This window comes from Carcharhinus amblyrhynchos, chromosome 2 (assembly GCF_965287045.1).
Source record: "Carcharhinus amblyrhynchos chromosome 2, sCarAmb.v2.hapA, whole genome shotgun sequence".
Taxonomy (NCBI): domain Eukaryota; kingdom Metazoa; phylum Chordata; class Chondrichthyes; order Carcharhiniformes; family Carcharhinidae; genus Carcharhinus; species Carcharhinus amblyrhynchos.
In genome coordinates this window covers 69,648,768-69,675,005 of record NC_137325.1, presented here as the reverse complement: position 1 = coordinate 69,675,005, position 26,238 = coordinate 69,648,768, and the positions used below count along the sequence as shown (strand labels likewise).

The 26,238-nt window shown below is 41.2% G+C and overlaps 1 protein-coding gene across 2 annotated transcripts in view; it reads left to right on the top strand.

Annotated features, from left to right (window-relative positions):
* The first annotated feature begins 305 nt into the window (after positions 1–305).
* Positions 306–26,238, top strand: part of LOC145355308 (aryl hydrocarbon receptor-like) — a 181,345-nt gene continuing 155,412 nt past the window's right edge. For both annotated transcript variants that reach the window (XM_080207266.1, XM_080207257.1), the window contains exons 1-2: positions 306–662; positions 19,840–20,027. In XM_080207266.1, coding sequence (XP_080063392.1) covers positions 607–662; positions 19,840–20,027 — 244 coding nt within the window. In that variant the 5' untranslated portion in view covers positions 306–606. The remainder of the gene's footprint in view (positions 663–19,839; positions 20,028–26,238) is intronic.

Here is a 26,238-nt window from a genome sequence, read left to right as displayed (position 1 = left end):
CAGCCCCGGCAGTGCACCGGCACTCGCTCCCCGCACACAGAGCGGCGCTCGCCGGCAGCAGCGCTGGGAAACACCGCGGGTGAGGTGGGGGTGGGAGGGGGCAGAGCCGCACCCAGACAGGGTGCCAGGAGTTTGGGGGGGGGGGGGGGGAGCAGAGACACATCCTGGGCAGGGCACCAGGGTGAGGGTTATCTGCACCTAAGGTGGGCACTCCAGTTTGAGGCAGGGTTGAATGCTGATTGAAAGCTGTGAACACATTTTTTTGGGAGCTGGGGGTGGGCAGTGTTGCTGCAAAGTCTGATCCGAAAGCTTGCTGTGTGTGAGCCCCGGCCAATCGGCCGCCTGGCTCTGCTGCTCCATCGAGTGGCCGCAGCTTCTTGTGCAATCACCGAGCCCCCGCCCCCAGTCTAATAAGGAAGAAGAAGAAGTTTGTGTCGGAAAGAGAGCAGCTCAGCGCAAGAGGTCCGCACGCTTTACATGTTGTTCCTTATTGGATTAACTTGTGTACTCGCCGTAAACCGGGACACTTTCAGCCGCTGAATTCTCCCCTGGAACAGACTGAAAGAGACAGACCGAGTAGAGAAGCTTGTTTCGCCTTTGCTGAGGATGAACAGCGGCAGTATTTACGCAAGCCGTAAGAGGCGAAAGCCAGTTCAGAAAAGGTAAGGTTGTTGGAGGTTAATGTGGACTGTGACTCTGCTACATTGTCCTTCCCGAGTGCCGCAGCTAGTTTGTTGCTGTCGGGAGACTCAGCGGGTTAAAAGTTGCATTGGTTTCGCCATATGGAGAAAATTATCTATATGTTGATCCGTCTGTCAGCTCCAGATTTTTTTTTATTTTGTTCTCAGTACCGTGAGCTGCTTCATTTTGTCGAGCTATAAACGTGTCGTATTTCTGATTTCTCAAAATCCTGCCCTCTCCCCCTTTTTAAGTCTCAGTGGTGTCGGTGCGAAGTAACATCTTTTTTAATCTTCGTACACCGCGATTGTATACAATGTGGCCATTTGTTAATATCGACTGAACAGTTACTGGGTAGCTTGGATTTGTTGTTGATCTTGTTACTGTGCCGTTGGCTAGAACTGTTTGTCAACATTGGTGATATCTTGAAAAAAGAGCCCTTAGGATTAATAACTTTAATCCAACAAACAATCCATCGTTCACACTAAACGCGAAAATTCTGTAAAAACCCACACGCATAACAGGTGAACAGAACACTCTTGCCCTGTATTTTTTTTTGAAACCTAATCCGCAACCATGCTCAAAATAATAACCTACAGTGGCTGCAGTACAGCTGCTGCACTGCAAGCTAACTTTAGTGTGCTCTCTGGGAAAAAATAAATTCTTGTTTGCTTGTTTAATGTTAATGCGTGACATTCAGCAATAACTTTTATCAGAGTGAAATGTTATATGTAACTTGAGCACTGTGCAGTACACTTCAAAACAAGAAATTACAGTTTAAAAAAATACTAAATTTATATCGTATTTAACTAGCCGGAACATTTGTGTTGTGTTTGCTCATCCCTCCAAGTACAATTAGATTGTGAAAGTACTGTAGAATAAAAGAAATGTGGAAACTTATAACTCCATGTGACCTATTACAAACCCATTTTTTATATTGGAGGAGGTGTGGGGGCTGGTAAGGTAAAGGACGTGGGAGTGATGGGGGTGGTTGTGGAAGTGTGAGAATTGAAGGAGGTTGATGTTGCTATGTCATCTTCCTGCAGAAGAGAAGATTGTAATATTTGGAGATGATGTCACCAATATTGCCTTCTCTGCACTGTGTGGAGGAGGGGAAGTTTCATAGTGACATCACTGGAACCGCTTTGCTACATGTGCAACACAACGTAGCCCTAGTTTAAGATTTAAATTTACATCCATCATTTAATTACTTACCTAAAATGCTGTGTACAGAGACAGATTTCCACCCAAGTTCCTGCTACACTTGTCATTAAAATATTCCACTTGTAGCGTACACAGTATTTTCCAGTTATATGATATATTTGAGTAGAGCTAGTTCACTGATGGTGATGATACAGGAGTGGTTCAGTTTTCATAATGTTACCTCCCATGTATATGTTTTGGGTAGAAATTTCTAACCTGAGCCCGTGAATATGTTTCTCCTATTTGTGTCGATGCATCTGTGTTGCCAAGCCTGGTTGGAAGTGAGACATTGTAAACAAGGGATAAAGGTAGTTTATGTGACACAGACTGTCTCTCTGATAACATTTACGGAAATGGCATCACTTTGTTAATTCAGCCTGAAACGTTATACTTTCCATCGTGCAACCGTCTTCTATTAGCTGCTGGATTAACCTGACGTTGCATAACCTTTGTTGTGTGTCTTTTAAAACAGAATCTGGGCCACAATGTACAGTAGCCTGTTACCCATTTTGAAATTGGCTTCCAACTCCTACTTGACAAAAAGGGGAAAGGGAAGGAATATACATTTACACCTTAAGGAAAATTATAGGGGACTTTTATTTTTAAAGATTGACATAAGTGCAATTTAAAAAAAAATACAATGGGAAGCAGATGAACAGGGCTTTGTGCATGTTTATTTTTCCTTTAAATAATTGTGTAAAGTTTTTTTTTAAATCCATTTTTTGACCTTTCCAAATACTTAATTAACTGATTCAGCCTGTGGTAAAAACACATCTGGGATAATTATCTACATTAAAGGCTCAATCTAAATTTAAGTTATTGTTTTTAGGTATTTTGTAACTCTGATTCCTGGTGTAAGTTCCTCAATTGGGATATTACAAGTGCAAGATAATGTCCATAAGCTTATGGGTGGCATGGTGGCACAGTGGTTAGCCCTGCTACCTCAGTGTCACGGACCCAGGTTTGATTCTGGCCTTTGACTGTATCAAGTTTGCATGTTCTACCTGTGTCTGTGTGGATTTTCTCCGGGTGCCCTGATTTCCTCCTCCACTCTTCCAAAGTGGTTTGGTCTCGGTGGATTGGTCATGTTAAGTTGTCCATTAGTATCCAAAGATGTTCAGATTAGGTGGATTTGCATCAATGTGTGGGGTTATGGTGTTGGGGTGGGGGAGTGGGCCTTGTAGCAGTGCTCTTTTGGAGGATCAGTGAAGACTTAATGGGCTGAATGGCCTCCTTCTGCACTGTGGGGATTCTATGGGATTTATTAAGCCAGTCAAGTTTGATTTATTGGAAAAGTGCCATCTATGGTAAAGGGCAGAAGTTGGCAGCTATACTGAGACACTATTATAAGGCTCGCAGTTTAACATATGAATCTACTATGGTTGGAAACAATCCAAGGTGCAACAATGCAAGTTTTTTTTAAAAAGTGTTTTTTCTATCAAAAGTTCTAGCACATATGCATACATTTTTCATCCGTTGAGTATGGATGTGCATAAAATTAAACCCATAGATGTATCTTTCATGTGGTATTTTAACTAGATTGGCAGAGAAGGATGGCTGGAGATGATAATGCAGAGATTACTTCTTCCCCAGTTTTGAAGGGTTTTCCTTTGTTCTGTAAAATCTAAGATATTCTAGATTCTGATGCTGTGATTTATTTCGAGCCAAAAATGTTGTTTACTTTATTAGCTTAAGTGGAGCCAGAAAACTAAAACCAGCTAATGACAACGTTTTAATATTATTTATTTTCTATTCACGATTTGCAACTGGACTATTTTGCCCACGTTTGAATGTGACCTGTAAGTTGATTTATGAAACACTACATAGGAGGAAACATGAGTACCCTGCTGCAATGATGTGGTTTTGATTGAAGGAGAGTAAATACTGGTAATTTGGTCTCACTTTGGGCAATAAGAACTAGACAGCCAGATATTAGATCACATGGAATCTGACTCAAAATGTCAGGATCTCTTTCTTTAGGGCGTTTTGGTCTCCTCATTGTAGAAGGAGACATGGTAATATAGATTGCCAGTGGAGATTATATAGGGTATATTGCACAGAAACAGACCACTTCCTCTTGTATTCCAATTCTTCTTGTACTTGTACCTCCTGCCATTTTTCCTCCTCATCATTGGACTGGAGATAGGGATGATGATAAAGTCCCATTGCAAAAAAACAAAGAAAAAATATATTTTCTGCTTTCAAGCATAACGTTTTGCAGATTGTGGCATCTGACAGATGCACACTTATGAATTCTGCTTAGTAGGGGAGTACATCTGCTTTTGTTAAATGTTGGTTAGGTGCTGTTTTAAAGAACAAGAACAAGAACTCAAACATCTGCCTTATTCAGTCCGATCTTGTTATTGAGCTGAGGCAAAACATTTTGTAGAAAAACAAACTGTTATGCCTCGAATGTGGAGAACCATCCTAAATGGAAAACAAAAGGAATGAATGCTAAAATGGCAGGAGAGGATGCTGAAGTGTTTTAAAGTTGGAAAGGGAGAAATGAAGAGACAGTGAGATTTAGGGAGAGAATTTCAGAAAATAGGGCTGAGACAGTTACCAATAGTGGAATGAAGAGGGCTGAGGCATGCAAACATTCCAAGGCCAGAGGACTGATTTTTGGAAGGGAAAGTGAAAGAGGTAGGGGAAACAAATGGTAGGCCAGTAGGATGTTAAATTATTGCAAAGTTTACGTGCAACGGTTTAAGAATCAATGTAGTTCAGTGGTGTACAAAATAGGACTGGCTTCCACTGGTGCATTCTGTCAAGTGGGAGTTTATTGAGATTGAATGACGGGAGGTCAATTGGCAGGGTGAATATGGTAAAATTGAGTCCAGAAGTGATAGGTAGCAGGATAAGGCTTTCAGCAAAGGTGAAGGAGTTTAGAGGCAGGAGTAAATGATTTCCATGCAGAATAGGAAGTGAAGTTTAATGATCAGCCATGGTTTGAAAGGTTCATACATGTTTTCCATTGCCATATTCAACCAAAGCAATTTGCTAGGAGGTGATTGAGGGTCAGAATGGAAGTGTTTTCAAAACAGAAGCCAAAAAATTATGACTTTGATCAGTTGAAGGATATTGTGACATAATACAAAAAGGGAAGTCTGACAGCCCAGCCCTTTGGGGTTGAGGGAAGTGATGGAAAAGTGGAATTGAGTGTTGCCAGCATATATATGTAAGCTGACCTGGTAGATGATGTCATTTGATCAGTGGCATTTGATGAGGAAGAAGATAAGTCATGGGCATACTCTCGGGGAGCCTGAAATTGATGATAGGAAAGAGGGAATGAAAACATATAATGGTTGTGTTGGGACGTGCAGGTGGAACGACCAAGCATAGTCACTTGGAGCTGGACAATGGGAAAGAGGTCATGGGATGTTTATACACCACAGGAAGGTCGAGGAGAACAAAAAAAATGTTTTTTTACCTTCGGCCAATTTGCTCTGATAGAAACTAGAAATTAATTTAATATCTGTGGACAGTGGATTAAAAGGTGGTACTATTTTGTAGAAGACCAAGGAAATTTTCTGCATTGTCTTGGCCAATTTTATTTTTTAAACAGTACCTAATGATGGATTATCTGGTCATTCTCATAGTATTGTATGTAAACCCAAGTTGGCTTCTGCTTTTCCTAAAGAAACAGTGATCGTGCTTCAAAAATATTTTGTTGGTTGCCAAATAGTTGGGCACATTCAGAAATAAATGGTACTATATAAATGCATATATTCTTTTCTTCCGAAAGCAATTAAACAAAAGAGTTTTGAGAGAGAGAGAGATTTGGATCCTGAAGGTGGAGATGATTCAGGACACTGTGGAGAGGAAAAGAAGGACAGGAAGAAGATGGACAAGTCAAATGTAGGGTTACAATGAGAAGGTGATGACAGCTGGTTTGAAAATAGAAGCGATGTCACTCAACAAAGGGAGCCATTAGCAGTATCATCAATAGTGTGCATTTTAATTAAGCTGTTAACATGCTGAAACAACCCATGATGGTTTTTAGAAAAACTGCAGGGAAAAATCTGATTTCAAAACATGCACTGAGATAGTAGTATGGGTGACCAAATATAGTAAGAAGTCTGGCAACACTTGGTAGTTTACTCCAAATAAACCTGTTGGACTTTAACCTAGTGTTGTGAAACTACTTACTGTGTTTACCCCAGTCCAATGCTGGCATCTCCACATCATGACCAAATATAGTCAGAGAGGTAGGAATTGTCACAGAAGAGGGTTAGGGAAGTAATTCCAGAGTTTAAGGCCTAGGCAGCCAACGCATTGCTGCATCTTGTTAGACAAATGAAGTTGGGGCTTCATACTGGCTGCAGTTGGAGTAATGCAGGGATCATGGAGAGTTGTAAAGATGGTGCAGAGGATTACAGAGTTCTGGATGAATTTGAATACCTGCTGAGCCGGTAGATCAGTGAATACAGGGTTGAGGACTGGACAAGGAGGTCATGGATCATGAATATTTGCTCTATCAAAGCTTTCTAGAATATGATGCAGAACTGAGCAGTGATTGTTACAGCCCCATCAGTGCTGAAAAGCTAGTGAGGTTAAGCTTTGAGTGAGAAGAGTAAATAGTTGTTGGAAACTGACATGTAAAACAATTGGAGTTGTTACAATAGGCATGCAAGGCAATACCAAGAGAGGAGCATAATGAGACAATGTTCAGGAGTGATTCTTGCAGGTTTGGAAGATTGAAGAGAAGGTAGGTCAAGAATAGTATCAAATGGGGAAAGGGTTCTGTTTGGAAGTATAGTGTGAGACAGGATTGAAATGAGATAACTTATGGCTGGAGAAACTGAAGTGAGGTGAGAGCAAAACAGGTGGAAACTCTGGTTCAAGCAGGCTAGTCAATATGCAAACAAACGGGTAGATCCCATTGATCCCTGCAGTCAGAAGCAGTGAGCTAAGTATGGCAAGGGAGATTCTTTGCATAGGCACTAGTTATCATTTTAATTAAATTGCTGTGTTCTTAGATGGATACTTCAGAACCATGTAGTGTGCTTTAAAATTGGCCAGTTATGCATTTTTTTGAGAGCAGGGATTTGTGTAGAACCCTGTTTTGCATGTTATGAAATCCATCTTCACTGATGTGCTATTGATAACTCCCAGTAATCTCTGGGAAATGACGGAACTCTTTGGAAGGCTCTAGGTTCCAAGACATTTTATATTCCCTCTGTTGGATAGTTTTTATAGCAACAGTTTAAGCTTTGCCTGGAGCCACGTATGCAAATTTGTACTTTCTTTAATACACTAAAATAGTACAAAAAAAACTTTAACTACTTGGTAAATTCTGCTCTGTGATTCTTGTTTTAAATTTTATTTCTTAAATTTGATGCTGCTATATCAACCATTTTGTCTCTTCTGCAAAAAAGATCCAAGTGAGTTGCAATCAGTTCCCAATTATCTGATCCCAAATCTGGATTTCCAATGAGAAACTGATCATTTCACTTGAGTGACAAAGTTGACTTTTTGATTTCACTGCTTCTTGTGATGGCATGTACAAGAGTATGCGATAATTCTGTGTCGCACTGAAAAGAGTTTGTGACTGCCTAAAAAAAAATGCGCAAGTTCAAAATTAAATCTGAAAGGCTAATAGAATTTTTGTCTTTACCTCAATGATGTTGGATTACAAAGTAAAGAAGTTATGCATCAGTTGCACACAGCACTGGTGTGATTTTATCTGGATTGCTTTTTCCAGTTTTCAGCATCAAAATCCATGAAACTGATATTGGCCTCGGAGGGAGTACAGTACATACTCATCAGAATGGCACCAAGGTTTCAAGTGCCAAATTGAGGACGGATTGCATGAAGTTGCTTTCTATTTTCCTGCATTTAGAAAATTGAAGGATAATCTAACCAAGGTTCTTAAAATGATATTTAGTACTGTAATTATGGAGAAACTACTTACTCTGCAGGAAATCCAGAAAAAGGGGAGAAAGTCTTAAAATTCTAGCTAGACTGAAGCCAAAGTTAATAACTTTTTGTTTGGCACAGGCATCAAGGGACATGGAATAAAGTTAGATAAATGGAATTGAGGTACAGATCAGCCATGATCAAATAGAATAGTGGCACAAGTTTAAGGGGCTGAATGGCCTACTCCAGTTTCTATCTTCTAAGACTAAGAGGCTGTCTGATCAATCAGATGAATATCCTTAAGCCTAACTAGCATAGAGTTTATTGCAATTTGTTCAGATTGCTATTTTCCACTTTTCAGTGCTGTTTCTAAATCATTCCTTCCAAGCAGCCTTCATGTGTGCTAATCACCCATACAAATATGTCACCAGGCGTTTCTGGAAAATGGATGGTTTTTGAGGTCTCTATACAATTAACCACTCAATGGTTTGTTTTTGTGTTTTTTACCCAAATGACTTTATTCTGGGAAATTTTATGAGCGGGATTTTCTCTGTGACTTGATGCTCTTTATCTTAGAGTTATGGCAGTGCCGGTGCACTGAAAATATTTACACCTGTCAGCATTATAACCTTGCAGATGTGATAGAGCATTTCCCTGAAATAGTCTTATTTTACCATCCTCTCTGAAATGAGTATTCTGCTTCTGCTTCAGAAGTGACAGCTCAGTTAGTACAAGATTATGACCACTGACATGGTGATTGAGACTGTTCAAATTATTTTGAAATGAAAAAAACTTGCATTTATATAGCACCGTTCACGTCCACCAGGTGGTCTAAAGCACTTTGCAGCTAATAACATACTTTCTGAAGTTTCATGCTATTTATTATGGTGAAATCCATCCAAAGGTACTTGTAATGCTATTAGTTTGGGTAGAATTTAATTGCAGGTCATAGAGGTTCAATTATAGTTCTGTTATGCACAAGTATAGCCTAAGTTCATATTTATGGTCAAATATGAGAAATATTTAAATCTGAATGGGAAGAAGCAAAGTTCATTGGCTTCAACACCATAAGAGGAATAAATGGTTAACAGCGAGGCTTGGTAAATTTCCTGTATTTGTTAACGTTGAGACCCTTCAGCCCAATTAATTTCACTTTCCGCAAGTAGTTAAGCGATGTGTGGAAAACTAACTAAACAGTCCCATTTATAGTAGTTGGTACATTATGACTGTGCATTTTTAAAAATAAATCTCCATTTTCTGTTCCTCCTTGAAATGTAAAATGTTACTGTATTGCCGTGATACTTCGAATATATTGTGATGTCCAGACTGGTCGCTTCTCCTGTTGCTTCAAAGAAGGAGTTGCTTAGCAGGGACACCAATCATTCACCATCTGGTTGGTGTTGTCTCATATGTGATGTTAGACGAATTCTTGATTGATTGATAGTCAGAATCATAGAGGTTTACAGCATGGAAACAGGCTCTTTGGCCCAACTTGTCCAAGCCACCCTTTTTTTTTGTTTAAAACCCCTAAGCTAATCCCAATTGCCTGCATTTGGCCCATATCCCTCTATATCCATTGTACCCATGTAACTATTTAAATGCTTTTTCTAAAAGACAAAATTGTACCCGCCTCTACTATTACCTCTGGCACATTGTTGCAGATACTCACCACCCTCTGTGTGGAAAAAAAATTGTCCCTCTGGACACTTTTGTATTTCCCCCTTCTCACCTTAAACCTATGCCCTTTAGTTTTAGATTCCCTACGTTTGGGAAAAAATATAGACTGTCTAGCTTATAGATCGCAGAAATCATAGAATCCTACAGTGCAGAAAGAGGCTGTCCGGCCCATTGAGTCTGCACCGACCACAATCCCACCTGTGTCCTACCCCCATATCCCTACATATTTACCCACTAATCCCTCTAACCTACACATCTCAGGGCACTAAGGGACAATTTTAGTATGGCTAATCAACCTAACCCGCACATCTTTGGACTGTGGGAGGAAACCCACGCAGACACGTGGAAAATGTGCACACTCCACACACAGTGACCCAAGCCAGGAATCAAACCCAGGGCCCTGGAGCAGCGAAGCAGCAGTGTTAACCACTGTGCTACCATGCTGCCCATCTATAAGATCACCCCTCATCCTCGTATGCTCTACATAAGAACATAAGAAATAGGAGCAGGAGTAGGCCATCTAGCCCTTCGAGCCTGCCCCGCCATTCAATAAGATCATGGCTGATCTGTCGCTGCTCAGTTCCACATTCCCGCCCTCTCCGCATAACCCTTAATCCCCTCTCTTATCAAAAACCCATCAACCCGCGTCTTAAAAATATTTAGCGAGGCAGCCTCCACCACTTCAACGGGCAGAGAATTCCAGAGATTCACCACCCTTTGAGTGAAGAAGTTCCTCCTCAACTCTGTTCTAAACCGCCCCCCTTTTATCTTGAGGCTGTGCCCCCTAGTCCTACTGTCTTTTTTGAGCGGGAAGAGTCTCTCCACCTCTATCCTATCCATCCCATTCATTATCTTATACGTCTCAATGAGATCTCCCCTCATTCTTCTAAACTCTAACGAGTACAAGCCCAGTTTATTCAGCCTCTCCTCATAGCTCAACCCCCTCAACTCCGGTATCAGCCTAGTAAACCTCCTCTGCACTCCCTCCAAGGCCAAAATATCTTTGCGCAGGTGCGGCGCCCAAAACTGCACACAGTACTCCAGCTGCGGCCTCACCAATGCCCTATACAGCTGCAGCAAGACCTCCCTACTCTTATATTCAATCCCCCTCGCTATGAAGGCCATTATCCCATTCACCTTCCTGACCACCTGCTGCACCTGCAAGCTGGGTTTTTGCGACTCATGCACAAGGACCCCGAGGTCCCTCTGCACCGTCGCCTGCTGCAGTTTTTCGCCCCGTAAGTAATAGTCCTTCCTACCATTCTTCCTACCAAAGTGGACCACCTCACACTTGCCAACATTAAATTCCATTTGCCATTTCCTGGCCCATTCGCCCAGCCTATCTAGATCCTTCTGCAGACTCTTTGAGAAAGAAGACTCTAGAGAAAGAAGTCCCAGTCTGTGCAGCCTCTCCTTATAACTCAATCCATCAAATCCCAGAAGCATCCTAGTAAATCTTTTCTGCACTTTTTTTCTAGTTTAATAATATCATTCCTACAATAGGGTGACCAGAATTGTACACAGTGTTCCAAGTGTGGCCTTACCAACGTCTTTATAACTTCAACAAGACATTCCAACTCCTGTATTCAATGTTCTGACCAATGGAGCCAAGCATGCTGAATGCCTTTTTCCCCAGCCTGTCCACCTGTGACTCCATTTCAAGGAGCTATGATCATGTACCCCTAGATCCTTTGTTCTGTAACTCTCCCCAGCACCTTACCATTAACTGAGTAAGCTCTGCCTTGGTTCAATTTATCAAAATGCATCACCTCGCAATTGTCTAAATTAAACTCCAAGAGCCATTCGTCAGCCCACTGGCCCAATTGATCAAGATCCTGTTGCAATGGAGATAATTTTCTTCACTGTCCACTATGCCACCAAGCTTAGTGTCATCTGCAAACTTACAAACCATGCCTCCGATATTCTCCTCCAAATCATTAATATAGATGACAAATAACATGGACCCAGCACTGATCCCTGAGGCACACCGCTGGTCACAGGCCTCCAGTTTGAAAAACAACTCTCTACAACCACACAGACGCCAATTTTGTGTCCATTTGGATAACTCACCCTGGATCCTGTGAGATTTAACCTCGTGCAACAACCTACCATGTGGTACCTTGTCATTTTCAGACCAGTTTGCAAATATGTGAAGTAATTATTGTAGGGGTGGATGAAGACACTAGTTTTGCAGAATGCTTGCTTGTCCTGTAGGGGCCTGATTCTGTTCTCCTCAAATGTTGAGATTGTTTGATGACAGAGATTCCTCCCTTTGGATCTGTGCAGTTTTTTTTATGGTTTGATTTATTGTTGTCACATGTATTAACATACAGTGAAAGTATTGTTTTTTTGCGTGCTATACAGACAAAACATACCGTTCATAGAGAAGGAGTGCAGAATGTAAGTGTTACAGTCATTGCTAGGGTGTAGAGAAAGAACAACTTAATGCAAGGTAAGTCTATTCAAAAGTCTGACAGCAGCAGGGAAGAAACTGTTCTTGAGTCGGTTGGTATGTGACCTCCGACTTTTGTATCCTTTCCCCGCAGGAAGAAGGACAAAGAAAGTATGTCCGGGGTGCATGTGCCCTTAATTATACTGGCTGCTTTGCCAGGGTATCGGGAAGTGTAGACAGAGTCAATGGATGGGAGGCTGGTTTCCTTGATGGATTGGGCTACATTCACAACCTTTTGTAGTTCCTTGCAATCTTGGGCAGAGCAGGAGCCGTACCAAGCTGTGATACAACCAGAGAGAATGCTTTCTATGGTGCATCTGTAAAAGTTGGTGCATAGCTGACATGCCAAATTTCCTTAGTCTTCTGAGAAAGTAGATTTTGTAGTTGTTTAGTTCCCCCCATGTAGTTGGATTCAACTTGCAGGCTTTGAGATTAGCTTTCAGAATGTCTTTGTGTCTCAGTTGTGTGCCCTGTGGTGTGGGTTTGCATGCTCAGCTGGTAGTAGGGTACCTCAAGAAAAGTGAGGTAAAAATGAATCCTTCATGTGATCCATATGGCTGACCTGGTGAAGTTGAGCTATGATGAGCATACTCTCTACCAGGTATATGGTGCCTTGCAAAAACTTTAGTGTTATGCCCACTTGATGTTGCATATACGTGGCAAGTAGTGGAGGTAGAGTGCACCTAATCGCTTCATATGACACCGCCAATAGATTGTTCATGTCCCACAGCCTTAGAGAAGTGATGTGAGAACCGCTACCTGGCAGACTTTCTTCTTTGTTTAGAAGCAAATGCCAAAGCCTGTGGGTGAACCTGCCAAATGCTGAACTTGCTTTTGCCAGGCGACTGATGACTTCTTCATCCAAAGTGATGCTGTTGGAGAGGATACATCCAAGGTAGCAGAATTTCTGAATCCGGTTGAGGGATGTATGATTGATTGTGGCTATGGGGTTTTGGAGTTTGTGACCAGGAGCAGGTTGGTACAAAATATCTGTCATTTTCAGCCTAATGGTAAGGCCAAATAAAATAAAGTACTAGAAAAACTCAGCATTTGTGGAGAGAGTAACAGTTAACATTTCAAATCCACATGGCTCTTCTTCAGTATTTTGCTTTTATTATCTGGCCAAAGTGGTCTGAGGTTTGGGCAAATTGGACAGCAAGCTGTTGGAGGTCCTCTGGAGTCTATTGGAGCACAATCACTGGCAAACAAGAATTCCCTTAATAGCTGTTCTGTCACTTCTGCATTAGTCTTGAGCTTCTATGGATTGAAGAGTTTGCAGTTTGTCCTGAAACTGAAAATATACCCCTATATCGTGATCTTTGAAAGCACAAAAGAGTGTGGGCGAAAAGCAAATGACAAACTGGAGCCATCAGGAGGCCTTGCTTGGTGTCACTGGTGATAGGAAAAGTAACTAAACAGTTACCATTCTGCATCACACTGGCTATCATGAAGTGAGTGGGTCATCCTAATCATCATCTCAAGTTAGCCATATTAGTACAGCACCTTCCACAGGAGTTCATGTGTCGAAGGCCTTGGGTCAAGCAAGCAAATACCATGTGGAGGTCTGTTTTTTTTGCTCGCAGGGCTTTGCTTGAATTTGACCTGCCTTAAAGACCATGCTGACTGTTCCTCACCCAGCACAAAAATTATGATTCTGACTACCAAAATTTTAAGATGAGTGCCAATTCTGTTGAGAATGACCCTTGCAACCATTTTTCCCATTGTTGGGAGAAAGTAAAATACCATGATAATTGTCAGAGACAGAATTGCCTCCCTTTTCACTTGTTTAGGTGAGTTATTGAAACATTCTTGTAATCTTGGGGCAGACTGTTCAGTTTCCAGATACAACAGTGGAGCCTAGTGAACCTCCTAACCACCCCTGTACTTGCATTGGATGCATTACAGTGAAGGTTCAGTGGATTAGTTCCTGAGAAGAGAGACTGAGGAAATTGGGCCTATAGTCTAGAAAAATGATAATTGATTTCACTGAAATGTTCAGGTTATAACGGGGCTTGACAGGGTAGCGACAGAGAGGTTACTTGCTCTGGCTGGAGAATCAAGAACAAGGGGACACAGTTTATCTGGAGAAGGGGTTGATCATTTAGGACTGAGATGAGGAGATATTTCTTCACTTAGCGTTGTTAATCTTTAGAATTGTTCTACTCCCAGAGTTGGTTGATGTGCCATTGTTGAATAAGGCTGCAGTGGACAGATTTTTGGTGTTTCGTGGAATCGAAGTTTGAGGGAAGCAGGCTGGAAAGTAGAGGTGAAGCCCAAGATCAGCCATGATAATATTGAATGGCGAAGCAGGCACTACCCTCCATATGATCCTCTCCCATTCCTAATTTGTAATTATATATATATTTGAATACGTCAGGCGGAATGCCATCAGCACCTGGGGACTTAACCACAAAGAGTTGCTTTATGGATTTAGTGACTTTGTGATGGCTGGAGAGCAAGCTTATCCAGAATGCAATGCTGTAGAAGTGATTTGGTGGCATCATTGTATTCTGTGCATCCTTTGTTCAGGAGATTGGTAAAGTGCATTGCCCAGTGAGGGAGAATCTCATGATTGTTTGTTAGGAGCTGATTGCCATTGACAGGGAGGACAGATGTTGTACCATTAATCTTGGCCTCATAGGCAAGTCTGAAACCTTTTATCAGTTTGTGTTTTTTGTAGCTTCCTGAAGCTCAACAGCCTTGTTCTTCCACCACCATCAGTTCTTCATCTCTCTGTTTGACCAACATTGTGTTTTGCTTCATGGTAGCTGGCTTTTCTTGCTGGCATTTTTTTGTCAGGTATGTCAAATCTGTGAGCATTGTGAATGTCAGCAGGTATCTTGCCAAATAAATCTTGGTGTTTCCATTTGCCAAACCTAAGAATCTCTGATACTGCAATATGAATGACATCTTTTACCTTCTTTCAAGAATCTGAAATGTTTAATTTCTAAGTTATTAGTAGGCTCTACTATTAATTTTGTTCCAATTCCTGTCTCTTGACTGAATCAGTTAGGATAGTTACATGTAGCACTTTGGATGTTATCATGTGAAAGCTGGTCAGACCTTGGGCTTGTCAGAAGCAAGGTGCTATGATCAGCGTTCATTACCTCCTAAGTAGAGTGCACATCCTTGAGATCTGTCATACACCATGTAGTCCACATGTGCCATTGTTTAGATCTATGGTGCATCCACATTGTTTTCAGTTTGTCAGCTTATTGGAAGATTATGTTTGTGATGATAAGGCCAAACTTGCTGCACTTGGGTAGAAGAAGTTGGACATTAGAGTTTACTGTAACATCGTCGGGTGTTCCGTATGTCAGTTTATGCCAAAATAGCGCTTGAAATCATCAAGAATGATGAGTTTGTCCTGGTGTGGTACTCCATTGATCCAGATGAAATCATTGTTGAATGCTGCTTTGATCACTTTTTTTCTTTGTGTCATTAATGGTTTCTACAAAGACTTATTTAAAGTACCATGAATACCCTTAGGAAGGGAGTCAGCTTGCATGCCAATTCAGGTTAAATGGCAAAAGCCTATTTGACCGATTGGTCCTTTGAGTTGCCAATGCAGTAGAATATGTAGCTTGTTTCCTCAAGATGAGACACTTTGCTTCCTGGAAGCAGTTATATTGACCTGCCTAGCATTCTGGTTATGAAGGCTGGTCTACACTCTGGTCTTGTATTAATGTCCAGAAGTGTCCTGTCATTCTATGAGCTGAGTGTCATCTGATTGTTCTTTGAATTTTCTTTGTGTTTTGACCTCAGTGATTTATCTCCAGGAATAAGGGACTTGAGTTACATGCATAGATTTGAGAAGCTAGGGTTGTACTCCTTGAGAGAGAGGTGTTCAAAATCATGAGCAATTTAGACAGTTAAATCAAAATAAATTGTTCCCACTGGTGGAAGCATCAAGAATCCGAAACACAGATTGGGTTCTTTAGCCAAAGCAACGTGAGGAAAAAAACCTCTACACAGTGAGTGGTTATCATTTGAAATACAGGCTGCAGTTCTCCTGACGCAACCCATAACTTTTCTAGCAGGTTGAGGTGGGAGATGTGTGTCGCTGGTATTGTACCAGGATTTACGCACGTGCATCTCCTAAAGTTGGTGAGCAATTGCTGGTCAGACAATGCTGGAAACTAGTGGGAAGGCAGACAAGTCATTTGAATCTGTTTTTAACATGTTTTAAATGTATTTTTAATCTAATTATCAAGAATTTTCAGGTCCCGATTGAATCTCCTACCCCGCCAGGAATGCTTCATTCCAGCAGGGTTTACACTAGCTCCCCACGTTTGGGTAACTAACGGGAGACCCTGCCTAAATGAAGGGGGGGGAAATCGGGGCCCCGAGGGGGGTTGGATGCCAGGGGTGATGTCCCCTGGGCATGGGCACCATGGCACTGCCAGCCTGTGCCCTGACATTGCCCAAGGGGCAAAGTGCCCATGCCCAGAGGGCACCTTCACACTGCCCAATACCCGATGGGCAGTGCCAATGGGGCAGGACCTATTGTGGGTGGGGCCTAGAGGCGATTAGTGTAGGGGGGATCCTGCTGCCACTCTGCAGACAGGATTGGTCTGGGATGGAGGGAGGGCAGTGATTGGGGCAGACTGGGGGTGTGGTGCACTGGGAGGGGTTAGACCCCCAAGGGGGGGATTGTGGAGAGGGGGTCTGCTGCGGTGAGGGGGATGGACATTGGGGCACTCCGGGGCGGGGGAGTGGGGGGTCGGGGGGCGTCAGGGCTGGCCTAGGAATTGTTGTTGGAGCTGCGATCGGGCCAGGGTGGGGGAGGGGCTGGAGGGTCAGCACTACAGGGATCCTTGGCTGGCCGGCAAACAGGGAGACTGACAGATCGAGGCCACTGCACATGCACAGATTTCCGGAACTGTCAGACTCTGATGCGAATAGCCTCTCCCACCCCCAGGTTTTAATGACATTCCCGATTGGGACCTCTGCGGTGCACAGATTCAAGTGAGAAGCTGAACTGACAAAACGACCCGGATTTAGAACAGTTTTCCTGCCAATTCAGCACTTTTGGGACAATTGCAACCATAGTGTCTTAAAAAGTGGTGGAGGCAGATTCAATTGTGGCTTCAAAGGGGATTTGGATAAGCACCTGAAGGGTTAAGGGGAAATGGTATGAATTGGGACTAGCTAATTTGCAGAAACCCAGCTCACTCGAGGGTTAAATGGCTTCCTTCTGTCCTGCAACCAAAGTTGAACTCAATGGTATTGCATGAATGAATATGTGTAAGAGCCTTTCACCTCGCCCATCTGCTGCACTAGAAGAAAAAAGTGTTGAGATCAGAAAATGTAGCCTCAATGTTGAAGCCTCAAATTTACAAGCACTTTTCAAACTGCATTTCCTTTGTTGAATAATAATTCAAATCTGGGCTGAAACTCAACTTTAAAAAAATATGTGCTTGTAGACATTTTCCCACATTCAAAATGCAAACAAATTATGGTTAGTTGTGGTTAGAAATGTGCATGTTTCACCAAACCATTCGATGTTGCTTTTATGTTTCCGTTCCTCATGATTATGGTACATCATATCTTCATGAATCAGTCCTTTCTTATAATTGTTTTACGAATTTTTAGTTCTTTAAACTTTCACCACATTATATTTTCAATGGGGAAGCTTTTACTTAAGTAAGGAAATATGCATTCTTTCTCACTTTTTCCATGTCTTGTTGTAAAGCAAGTTTGTGTGTCTTCTCCCTGCCATTTCTACATTGTTTACTGTCTTTTCTCTTGGATGGAAAGGTAACGAGTGCAATGATAGGAAGGGACCTGAGAATATGCAAATTGCACCACCCTCTTGAAAATCCACTTTTCAGGCCGTGGAAACTCCCTTCTCATTGCCTCAATTTTGTGTTTTTTCTCTTGTCACCATTCCTTTACTCCCATTGAATTCACAGCTCTTTCCTGTTCTGGATTGTAAAGCAATGCATCTCTTGTGATTCGTCATATGACCTACAGTGAAGTCACCTGAGTCATTGGCGGGTTTTTATCTCTCTTCTACGTCGGACTTTAATCCGGCAACAGCTGTTCAATAAACCTGTATGGAGTTGGTTCAAAACCTACAGTGTGGCATCTTTTGTTAGTGCTACCAATCAAAACATCTAATATATAACACTTCCCTTTTGCATTCGCCCTTCAGGCACTACATCCACACAGTCTACATCATTATTCTCACCAACATCTATTCTCCTCTGCCCCCACCTGTCATTTACCCTTTGCGCTTCCCCTTCCATTACGTTCTTGTCTCCTTCTACCTCCTTCAGTCATACTCACCTATATCTCCCTGATTTTTACCCATCAACACGAACATGAAAGCTTCCCATCACTAAATTAGGATTACCAGCATTAGTTTTTTTTTCAATAGTATTATCGTCTATGAAGTGGAGGGAAAAAAGAACTTTAGCCAGTTTAGTACTGGGAAATAGACAAGGGAGCGTAATATGAACTCTGATCAGATTCTGAGTGGGTAAACAAGCACTGCCAGTGGGCTGGTAGGTAACCACAGCCACAAGAAAGAACACAGGGACACATATAACAGCCTGAAGAGCGAGTAGATGAGCAGTGTAAAACCTAGGGGAAAAAGCAATGCCTAGAGCAAGGGGACATAAAGACTGAGAGCAAGGTGAGCAGGTTAGATTAATATATACATAAAATAATGAAGCCAAATTTGAATAAACTTTGCCTGATATCATTGTATAATACAAAGAATAAAAGCACCTGTGGAAATTGACTTGGAAAATGGCAGTTTATGAGCAGCAGCATCTCTCGGAAGACAAAAATGTAAATAAGATGTGGCTGTCCAGTTAAACATAATCAGGTATGAGGAAAAATGTGACTCAGGAAGTAAATGTGACAAAAGGGAAGTGCATGCTAAATGGAAGACTTGTAATCTATAATACTTTGCAGTAAGATACAGCTTGAAACGTAGACTAAAAATGAATAAATAAATTGGCCGTGCCTGATTATAATACAATTGTATCTTTTTGCCCCTAACTTTTTAAACTGCCCTACATAATGAAAGTACTTTTAGAATTTCCAACAACAAATTCAGTGCAGTTAGTTTACTGCATCATTGTGAGTGTTAAAAGCTCTAACCCATGCATGGATGGACTGGGGATATTACAGCCAAAGGAACAACACTAAAAACAATAATCAGCAGGACAGTGAAGGGAACATGAAGGAGTGAGACCAGTCTTGGAGTGGAGAGTGATCATTCTAGTGGTCGAGAACAAACAATCAGTGAGTTAGACTGGGACAGCTTAATTTAATAATAGGTGAGGACAGAATAATTGATGTGCTTTTTCAGATGGAATAAGTTTGGCAGGGGTGGGTGGGAGTATGATTTAGCTCATGCTTACTTTTGAGAATTATATCCAAGTTGCTAGGTGCATAGGTGACACTGGTGCCAGTTGTTTTAAAATGTTTGGCAATTTCATATCGGCAAATTGAGTTTGGATTTCTGATTCAATCTGACCCATTTGTCACTGTAAACCAGGGTACCAGAAAATGTTCACTCAAAATGACCATAATGAACTTTACAGTGAAAATATCACCCATTTATTTCTCCTCTTTTCATTTCCTTCTCTTTTCATTTCCTTTATACTTTTATAAAATTTGACTAAGATTCATGTAATAGCTGGTGACAAAATAGAAATTGGATAGCCACAGTTGATGACGCTTGCCACTCACTTTGCCAGAAAATTGCATTTTTTGCAGTTGAAATCCTGTGTTTATGAAGAGAGAATTGCGTATGATCTTCTATTTATTGACGTATCCTTTTTGAGTAGATTATAACTACTTAGGAATTACTTGTGTTGTCACTCTGAGAGATGCATGGTAACAAGTTTGCTATTTGGCACAGGTTGAAAGTGTGTTTAACGTTTGGAATTTCATGACTTGAAAGTTTAAAAAATTGTATTATGAATGCAAGATTTTTCTCTTTTTATCTCTAGCGTGAAAGCCCCAGCCTCTGAAGGAGCAAAGTCAAATCCATCCAAAAGGCATCGGGACAGATTGAATGCAGAGCTCGAGCGCCTAGCCAGCCTCCTGCCCTTCCCACAGGATGTTGTAGCCAAATTGGACAAGCTGTCTGTTCTCCGCCTCAGTGTCAGTTATCTCCGAGCTAAAAGTTTCTTTAATGGTAAGGCCGCCCTCTGAAATATGTTTCATATTCATGTTATTAGCCAAAAGGAAAGTACTCTTGTGAATAACAGGATGCAAAAGGGGGTGTGTAATTCCTGCGGAAAGTAAAATTTAAATGTTATCATATGATCTTGAACTTTGGACAGTGGAAGGGAAGTTTTCTTTTTGCTGTGAAAATAGATTTTTCTTTTATGAATGCAGGTACTTTAGTCCACATCAACTTCCTACAAAAATCATAAAGCTTCTTAGTGCATTAGAGTTCGAGCTGGATATTATTGTAACTTTTTTTTAGTAGTTAATCACTTGCAGATATTTGGTTTCTGAAGACTAAATAATAAACATCCCAACTTGAACTTGTCATTCTGGCGAATTTCAAAACTTATTTATCATTGGAACACAGTTTAGTCCATTCCCAATAATAGATATGGAGTTAATAATTATATAACAAAAGATAATTTTACAATTTTTTTCTAGGAAAGATGTATTGATTTCTGAGATTGATACAAAGCACACTGCTATACAAGTTTGTTTTCATAGTAGTTAGCTGCTGGATATGGTTGACAGGGCCATTGTGTTGGGGGATATAGTGGAGGAAACGTGCAAAATTAGGCATTCTTGCAACTCCACTGGGAAAGCATTGGTCTGCCATTCCAAGGATCTATATGACAAATTCCAACTTCCAATGAACTATTTAGTTTGTAAATCCTCTAACCACGCTGAGTCAGTTTGCTAATTCATGGGTGGCCACTAAATGAGAGTGCCATGTGGTAGATTGATGATCTGTTGGAAGAGGCAAGTGAGATGAAAGGGGAAGAGGCAAAATTGGAATTGAAACTAAAATTCCCTCAACAAATCTTCTGACTGCCAAGCAGTGTCATTGACTTGTAGAAGACCTAGATAAAGAGGGTGGTGAGTCAGAAAAAGCCAAAGAGGATTGGAATGGGATAAACGTGCACATAAACTATGGGTGGAATTTTCCTATACCGCTTCCATGGGAATCATAGCAGGCAGGACATGGACCATGCAGAGGTCCTTTGACCTCAGGCGGCACTTTCCAGCTGTGGGGCAAACGCAGCTAGAAAATCCTGCCCTGAATGTTTTTTTTGTTCAAAACAGGGATTTTGCACTTTTTCCTGCAGATGTTTCTTGAGCGTATAAATATTTTATCATGCAAAAGAGAAATCTCAAAATGAAGGATATAAAAATCGGTAGAAATGATATTGAACTTTATAGCAAATTTGAATGGCCTTTTCTGGCTTAAGTGATTTTTTTTAGAAAAACTGTTAATGATTGGATCCCTTCAGGCCCCTGAAGATGACTGTGTTGCCGTAATCTTATTTTCACTGCTACAGGGCAATTGTTCTAGCTGAATCTTAGTAACAGCAAGTTTTTGAATCATCATGGTAATTTAATAGGGATGTTAATTAAGTTTTATAATAAATTGTAGAAATACAAGTAAAAGTCACTGCTGTATATTGAATTATCCAGCTAATCTATTGGTTTAAATATTTGAGAGCTTTAATCATGTGATTTAGCTGATGCATTATTTTCTGTTGCATTCTCTAAAATACATATCAAAATGGACAGATATAGAGCTGTTTAGTTTTTATTACTCAAGTTACTTTTTAGATTTAGAATAATTCTTTAGTTGTAATGCAGTTAGTTGTCACTGGTATGTCAGTTAATGTTGTTAGGATACCCAGGTGAAGGGCATTGTTTAATTAAATACTTTGAACACAACTAAATAGGGGGCTACCTGGTGTGGAGGGTAGCGGGTGGGGAGGGAGGAGGACAACCTCGTAGGCCTTCTCTGACTCCTGGTCCTAACCAAGGTCACCATTAACGGGTCCAGACAGTGGGTGGTGGAGTGCTTCATCCAATCAGACTGTCTACCCCTTTACTGTGGCAATATTCACGGCTCTGTGTGGCCTTGGAGAGGGAGCACGTAATGTCCCCTTGCATGCTTTAGGCCGCCTGTGAACAGTGGGCACCACAGGGGCACGGGTGCACCATCACCACAGAAATTTGATGTGTTAAATTTCCTTTTTGCCATTTTAATTTTTGTTACAGTGTCCCACCAAGGGCTGCTACCCCCTCTCAATTTTGATTGTTGTTTAATTTATTGTTTTTTTCCTTAGCTAAAAGGGTATAAATAGGGGGGCAGCTGGGACACTGGGCATGAGGGATGAACTACGAAACTGAACAAAGTCAACAGAGAAAAGCTGTGTTTTAGTTTTGACTTCATCAACCAACTTGAATTCTATTAGCATTACCCCAGTAAAACCAATTTGTTATATAATTTAGCTTTGAAGTCTGAGCTGAATATTTAAATGACTACAGTGGGACATGTGGGATTTCCTTGCATATGATTGGCAATGTGAGTTAGCTGGTTATCTTAGAACAATTACTTGAAAGATGTTTCATAATATGAACAATATATCTCTTTATTGTTGCTGATTTTTGAAGCAACCAGAAACCACTGACAACTGGCCAACTCCACCCGCCCCCTTGCTTTTGAAACAGCTTGGTGAACATTCTTTTATGTTTATTCTATTAAGAGTTCCAATTGCCTTTATTTGGGAAGAAAAATGAACCGTAATTGTATGATTACCGATTTAACAGAGATGTTTGTTTTGTACATTGCTTTTATGCGTTTGTAGTCACATTAACAAAACTTGGCATGCTATCTGTTTTGGAATTTCTGAAGGAAATGTATGAACGTAAAGAGCAGTGAGCAATCTGCTAAACACTGCTTTAGGGCTTAAGAGAACTTTTCTTTCTCTCCAAATTGCTGTTTCCTAGTAGCTATTCACCATGTGTTTTAACTCTAAATTGTGTCAGATTTTAAATTATTGCAGATGGTGTTTCTTTTACAGGCTAGCATTTAAAACTTTAAATGCCTTAAAGCCCTAAACAAATTACATGTTGGAGAATTGGTACACAGGTGGCACCTGAAGAATCCATCTTGTTTTCATTCTTATTGCTGAATCTCTTTTCTGTAGCTTATCTCAGAAATTGACCTTGTAGACCCTGATTTTAGCACCGATTATAATCCATACATGGGAGGAAAAAGGAGGCTGTCGTAGCGTTGTTTGTGACTTGCAAGTCTGCATCATTATTCTGGGAGTGCTTGGGTTTTGGCAATTTTTATTTTGAGTCAATTACTCCTAAGGAAAAAAAGTATGATCTATAAACTGGTTATTTTTAACACCAGCTATAGTCTTTTTCATCTCTGTAACTTTACATGGATGCAGCACTTTAAAGCTGTATATTTTTGTTATCCACTTGGTAGAAAAATGGTTTGCCCTGGTGTTTGGGTGTGGCTGGTAGGAGAAGTATCACGTTTGCAACCGTGCAGATCAAAGTTCGATTGCACAATTTTCATATCCCTACCTCATCTGCATGGCTGTAACACTAGACTAAATGTCTCCAGTGTTCCTTCCCTGTTCTCCAAGTTGCCTGTTGCCTCTGTGCATGGTGTGCTGCATCTTAAAGGGAAGCTGCCCAAAAATATTGTCACAGTGTAAACTATTGCTAGCATATATCAGGGTAGACAGAGGTTTCCATACTTGCGTGTATGGTACTGGAGCTGCAGGTAGGCAGAAGGTGAGGTGCTTTGGTACTGTTGGGATAAAGGAAGTCATCAAAAATCTTCCTCAGTTGGGACTGTAAGCAAGTGGCCAGGGAGGTCAACTTTGAGTCTGCAACTGAGAACCTGGCAAAAATGCCACAAGAAGCCTAATAATCTCAGTAATGAGGTGAAAGTCTGTATACATCTTAATATTACCCTACTAAAACACCGGGTCCTTGCGTTTCTCAATGCACCACACCCCATCACATCCAGCAGCACTCAGGGCTTGTATCTAGAATCCATATACTCCACCTCACCTACACACACGTACAGTGTTGCCAACCTCTCACTCATCTCTCACTGGCTTCATATACCATAAACTATTGAGCTGTGCAGGGCACATTACCCAGACACACTGTTGTGCAGCCCATTGATGTCTGCCTTCTCTCTTTCAGGACAAAGGGGCACATAATAGAAGGGGAAGGGCAGAACTGGTGGGGTGCAAAAACCCCTACACCTTATCTCCTTATGGAGATGATTGTCAGCATCATGGTGCCATGCTAGCTCAATAGGGTCTCTGACATCCAACGTCACTGAGAATATTGAGAATGACAGCATGTTCCTGTCTTATGCTCATTCTCAATTCCATTGGCCCTTATCCTCTATCTGGCATGATGAGCAAGCTGCACATGATGTGACCTCAATCCCTTGCATCACACCCCGTGCCACGTTCCCCTTCTGAGTTCTTGCTTTCCAACACCCAAAAATTGTCATGGTGCCAATCACAGTCACTGAGGGGAAGGAAAAAGGACAACAGCACAGCAGTAATGAAGAGGCACTTGAGTCACCCTGGACCTACGTTTATAGAGTTGGGATCAACACATGATGAGTCATCGGAGGACCAGTTGCCTGCACTCTTGCCAGGGATAAAGGATGGTTCGTGCATAAGATCACCTGAGGCTATGGTGGCATACGGGTACTGCTGCAGAAGAGTGGAGTGAGCACCTTGATGGGACCAGCATATAGGAAAATCCTGGTGAACACCTCCTACTATCAAACTACCTCCACCCTTTCTCTCTCTATTGCTACACCACCCCTGAAAATATCCCAAAGTATTCCAAGAAACATTGCAGTAGAAAAAAATTCCAGGAAATTACCTGTAAGTAGGATGCATGGTTTTTTAAATTAATGCTAGCATAGGGCCCATCTTGAAGTCTCACGCTTTTTTGTTCTTGAGTGAATAATGAAGAGTCTGTTATCATGTGTGTTGCCCAAAATTGGGATACTGCAGTCATATCATATCAGCTGGTTGAGCACTCATATCATATCAGCTGGTAGTGCCAAATCAGTGTCTTCAAACATGCTTATCCTCAAATACTCCTGCAAGGACCACACAAAGCAGGACAAGGCTGAACAAAGCAGTTTTTGCACCATTATCCTAAATTCTCACCTTTTACACTTTTCCTTAATGCGTACATGGCACGAGCTTACACAGCACTGAATTCAGAAGGATTTGATGCTTCAACAACAGCTTGTATTTATTCTAAATATTTATGTAAAAACAAACTTAAAGGCAGGAAATTAGCATTAAACTCATTCCTTCTTTAATTGTCTGCACAGATTGAGGTATAATATGAATCTCAAGTCAACAGATGTTATTTTAAAACAAATTAATATACAAGGATGTTAAATTGTTTAAAATTTCCAAAACAATGGAACTTGTTACAATTGAGTTTCTAAGATCTCTTCAGTGCAATATGAAAATATTTTAACAAAAACATTTGCCCCCAAATTTACTTCTGTATTCAAAATAATAAAATGCTGTAAGATAATGGGTAAAGTGCCACTAAGTTATTGTCAAATCTGTCTCATGTCCTTAACTGGTGATATAATACCCATCAACAGAAGATTGGAGGATGGTAAATGTTGTGCACTTTCAGAAGGGCTGCAGGGAAAAGCTTGAACTATAGGCCAGCGAGCCTATCGTCTGTAGTGAGTAAGTTGTTAAAGTTTAAAGTTTAATTGTTAATCACAAGTAAGGTTTACATTAACATTGCAATGAAGTTACTGTGAAATTCCCCTAGTCGCCATAGTCTGGTGCATGTTCAGATTCAAGCCCCTAATCAGCATGTCTTTCAGACTGAGAGAGGAAACCAGAGCATTCAGAGGAAACCCACGCTGACATGGGGAGAACATGTAAATTCTATACAGACAGTGATCCAAGCTGGGAGTTGAATCCGGGTCCCTGGCACTATGAAGCAGCAGTGCTAACCACTGTACTACCATGTGCCCTGCTGTTAGAAGGTATTCTTGATAGGTTGTTGCATAAAGTTGAGTCTCACAGGACCCAGGGTGAGGTAGCCAATTGGATACAAAATTGGCTTAATGATAGAAGGTTGTTTTTCAAATTGGAGGTGGGTGACTGGCAGTGTGCGACTGGATGTGCCTCAGGGATCGATGCTGGGTCCACTGATATTTGTCATTATTTAAATAATTTGAATGGAAACTTACTAACCATGCCTCCTAAGTTTGCAGGTGACACCAAGGTTCGTTGCACAGTGAAGTATAAAATTGCAATGGGATCTTGATCAATTGGACCAGTGGACCAATGAATGGCAGATGGAGTTTAATTTAGATA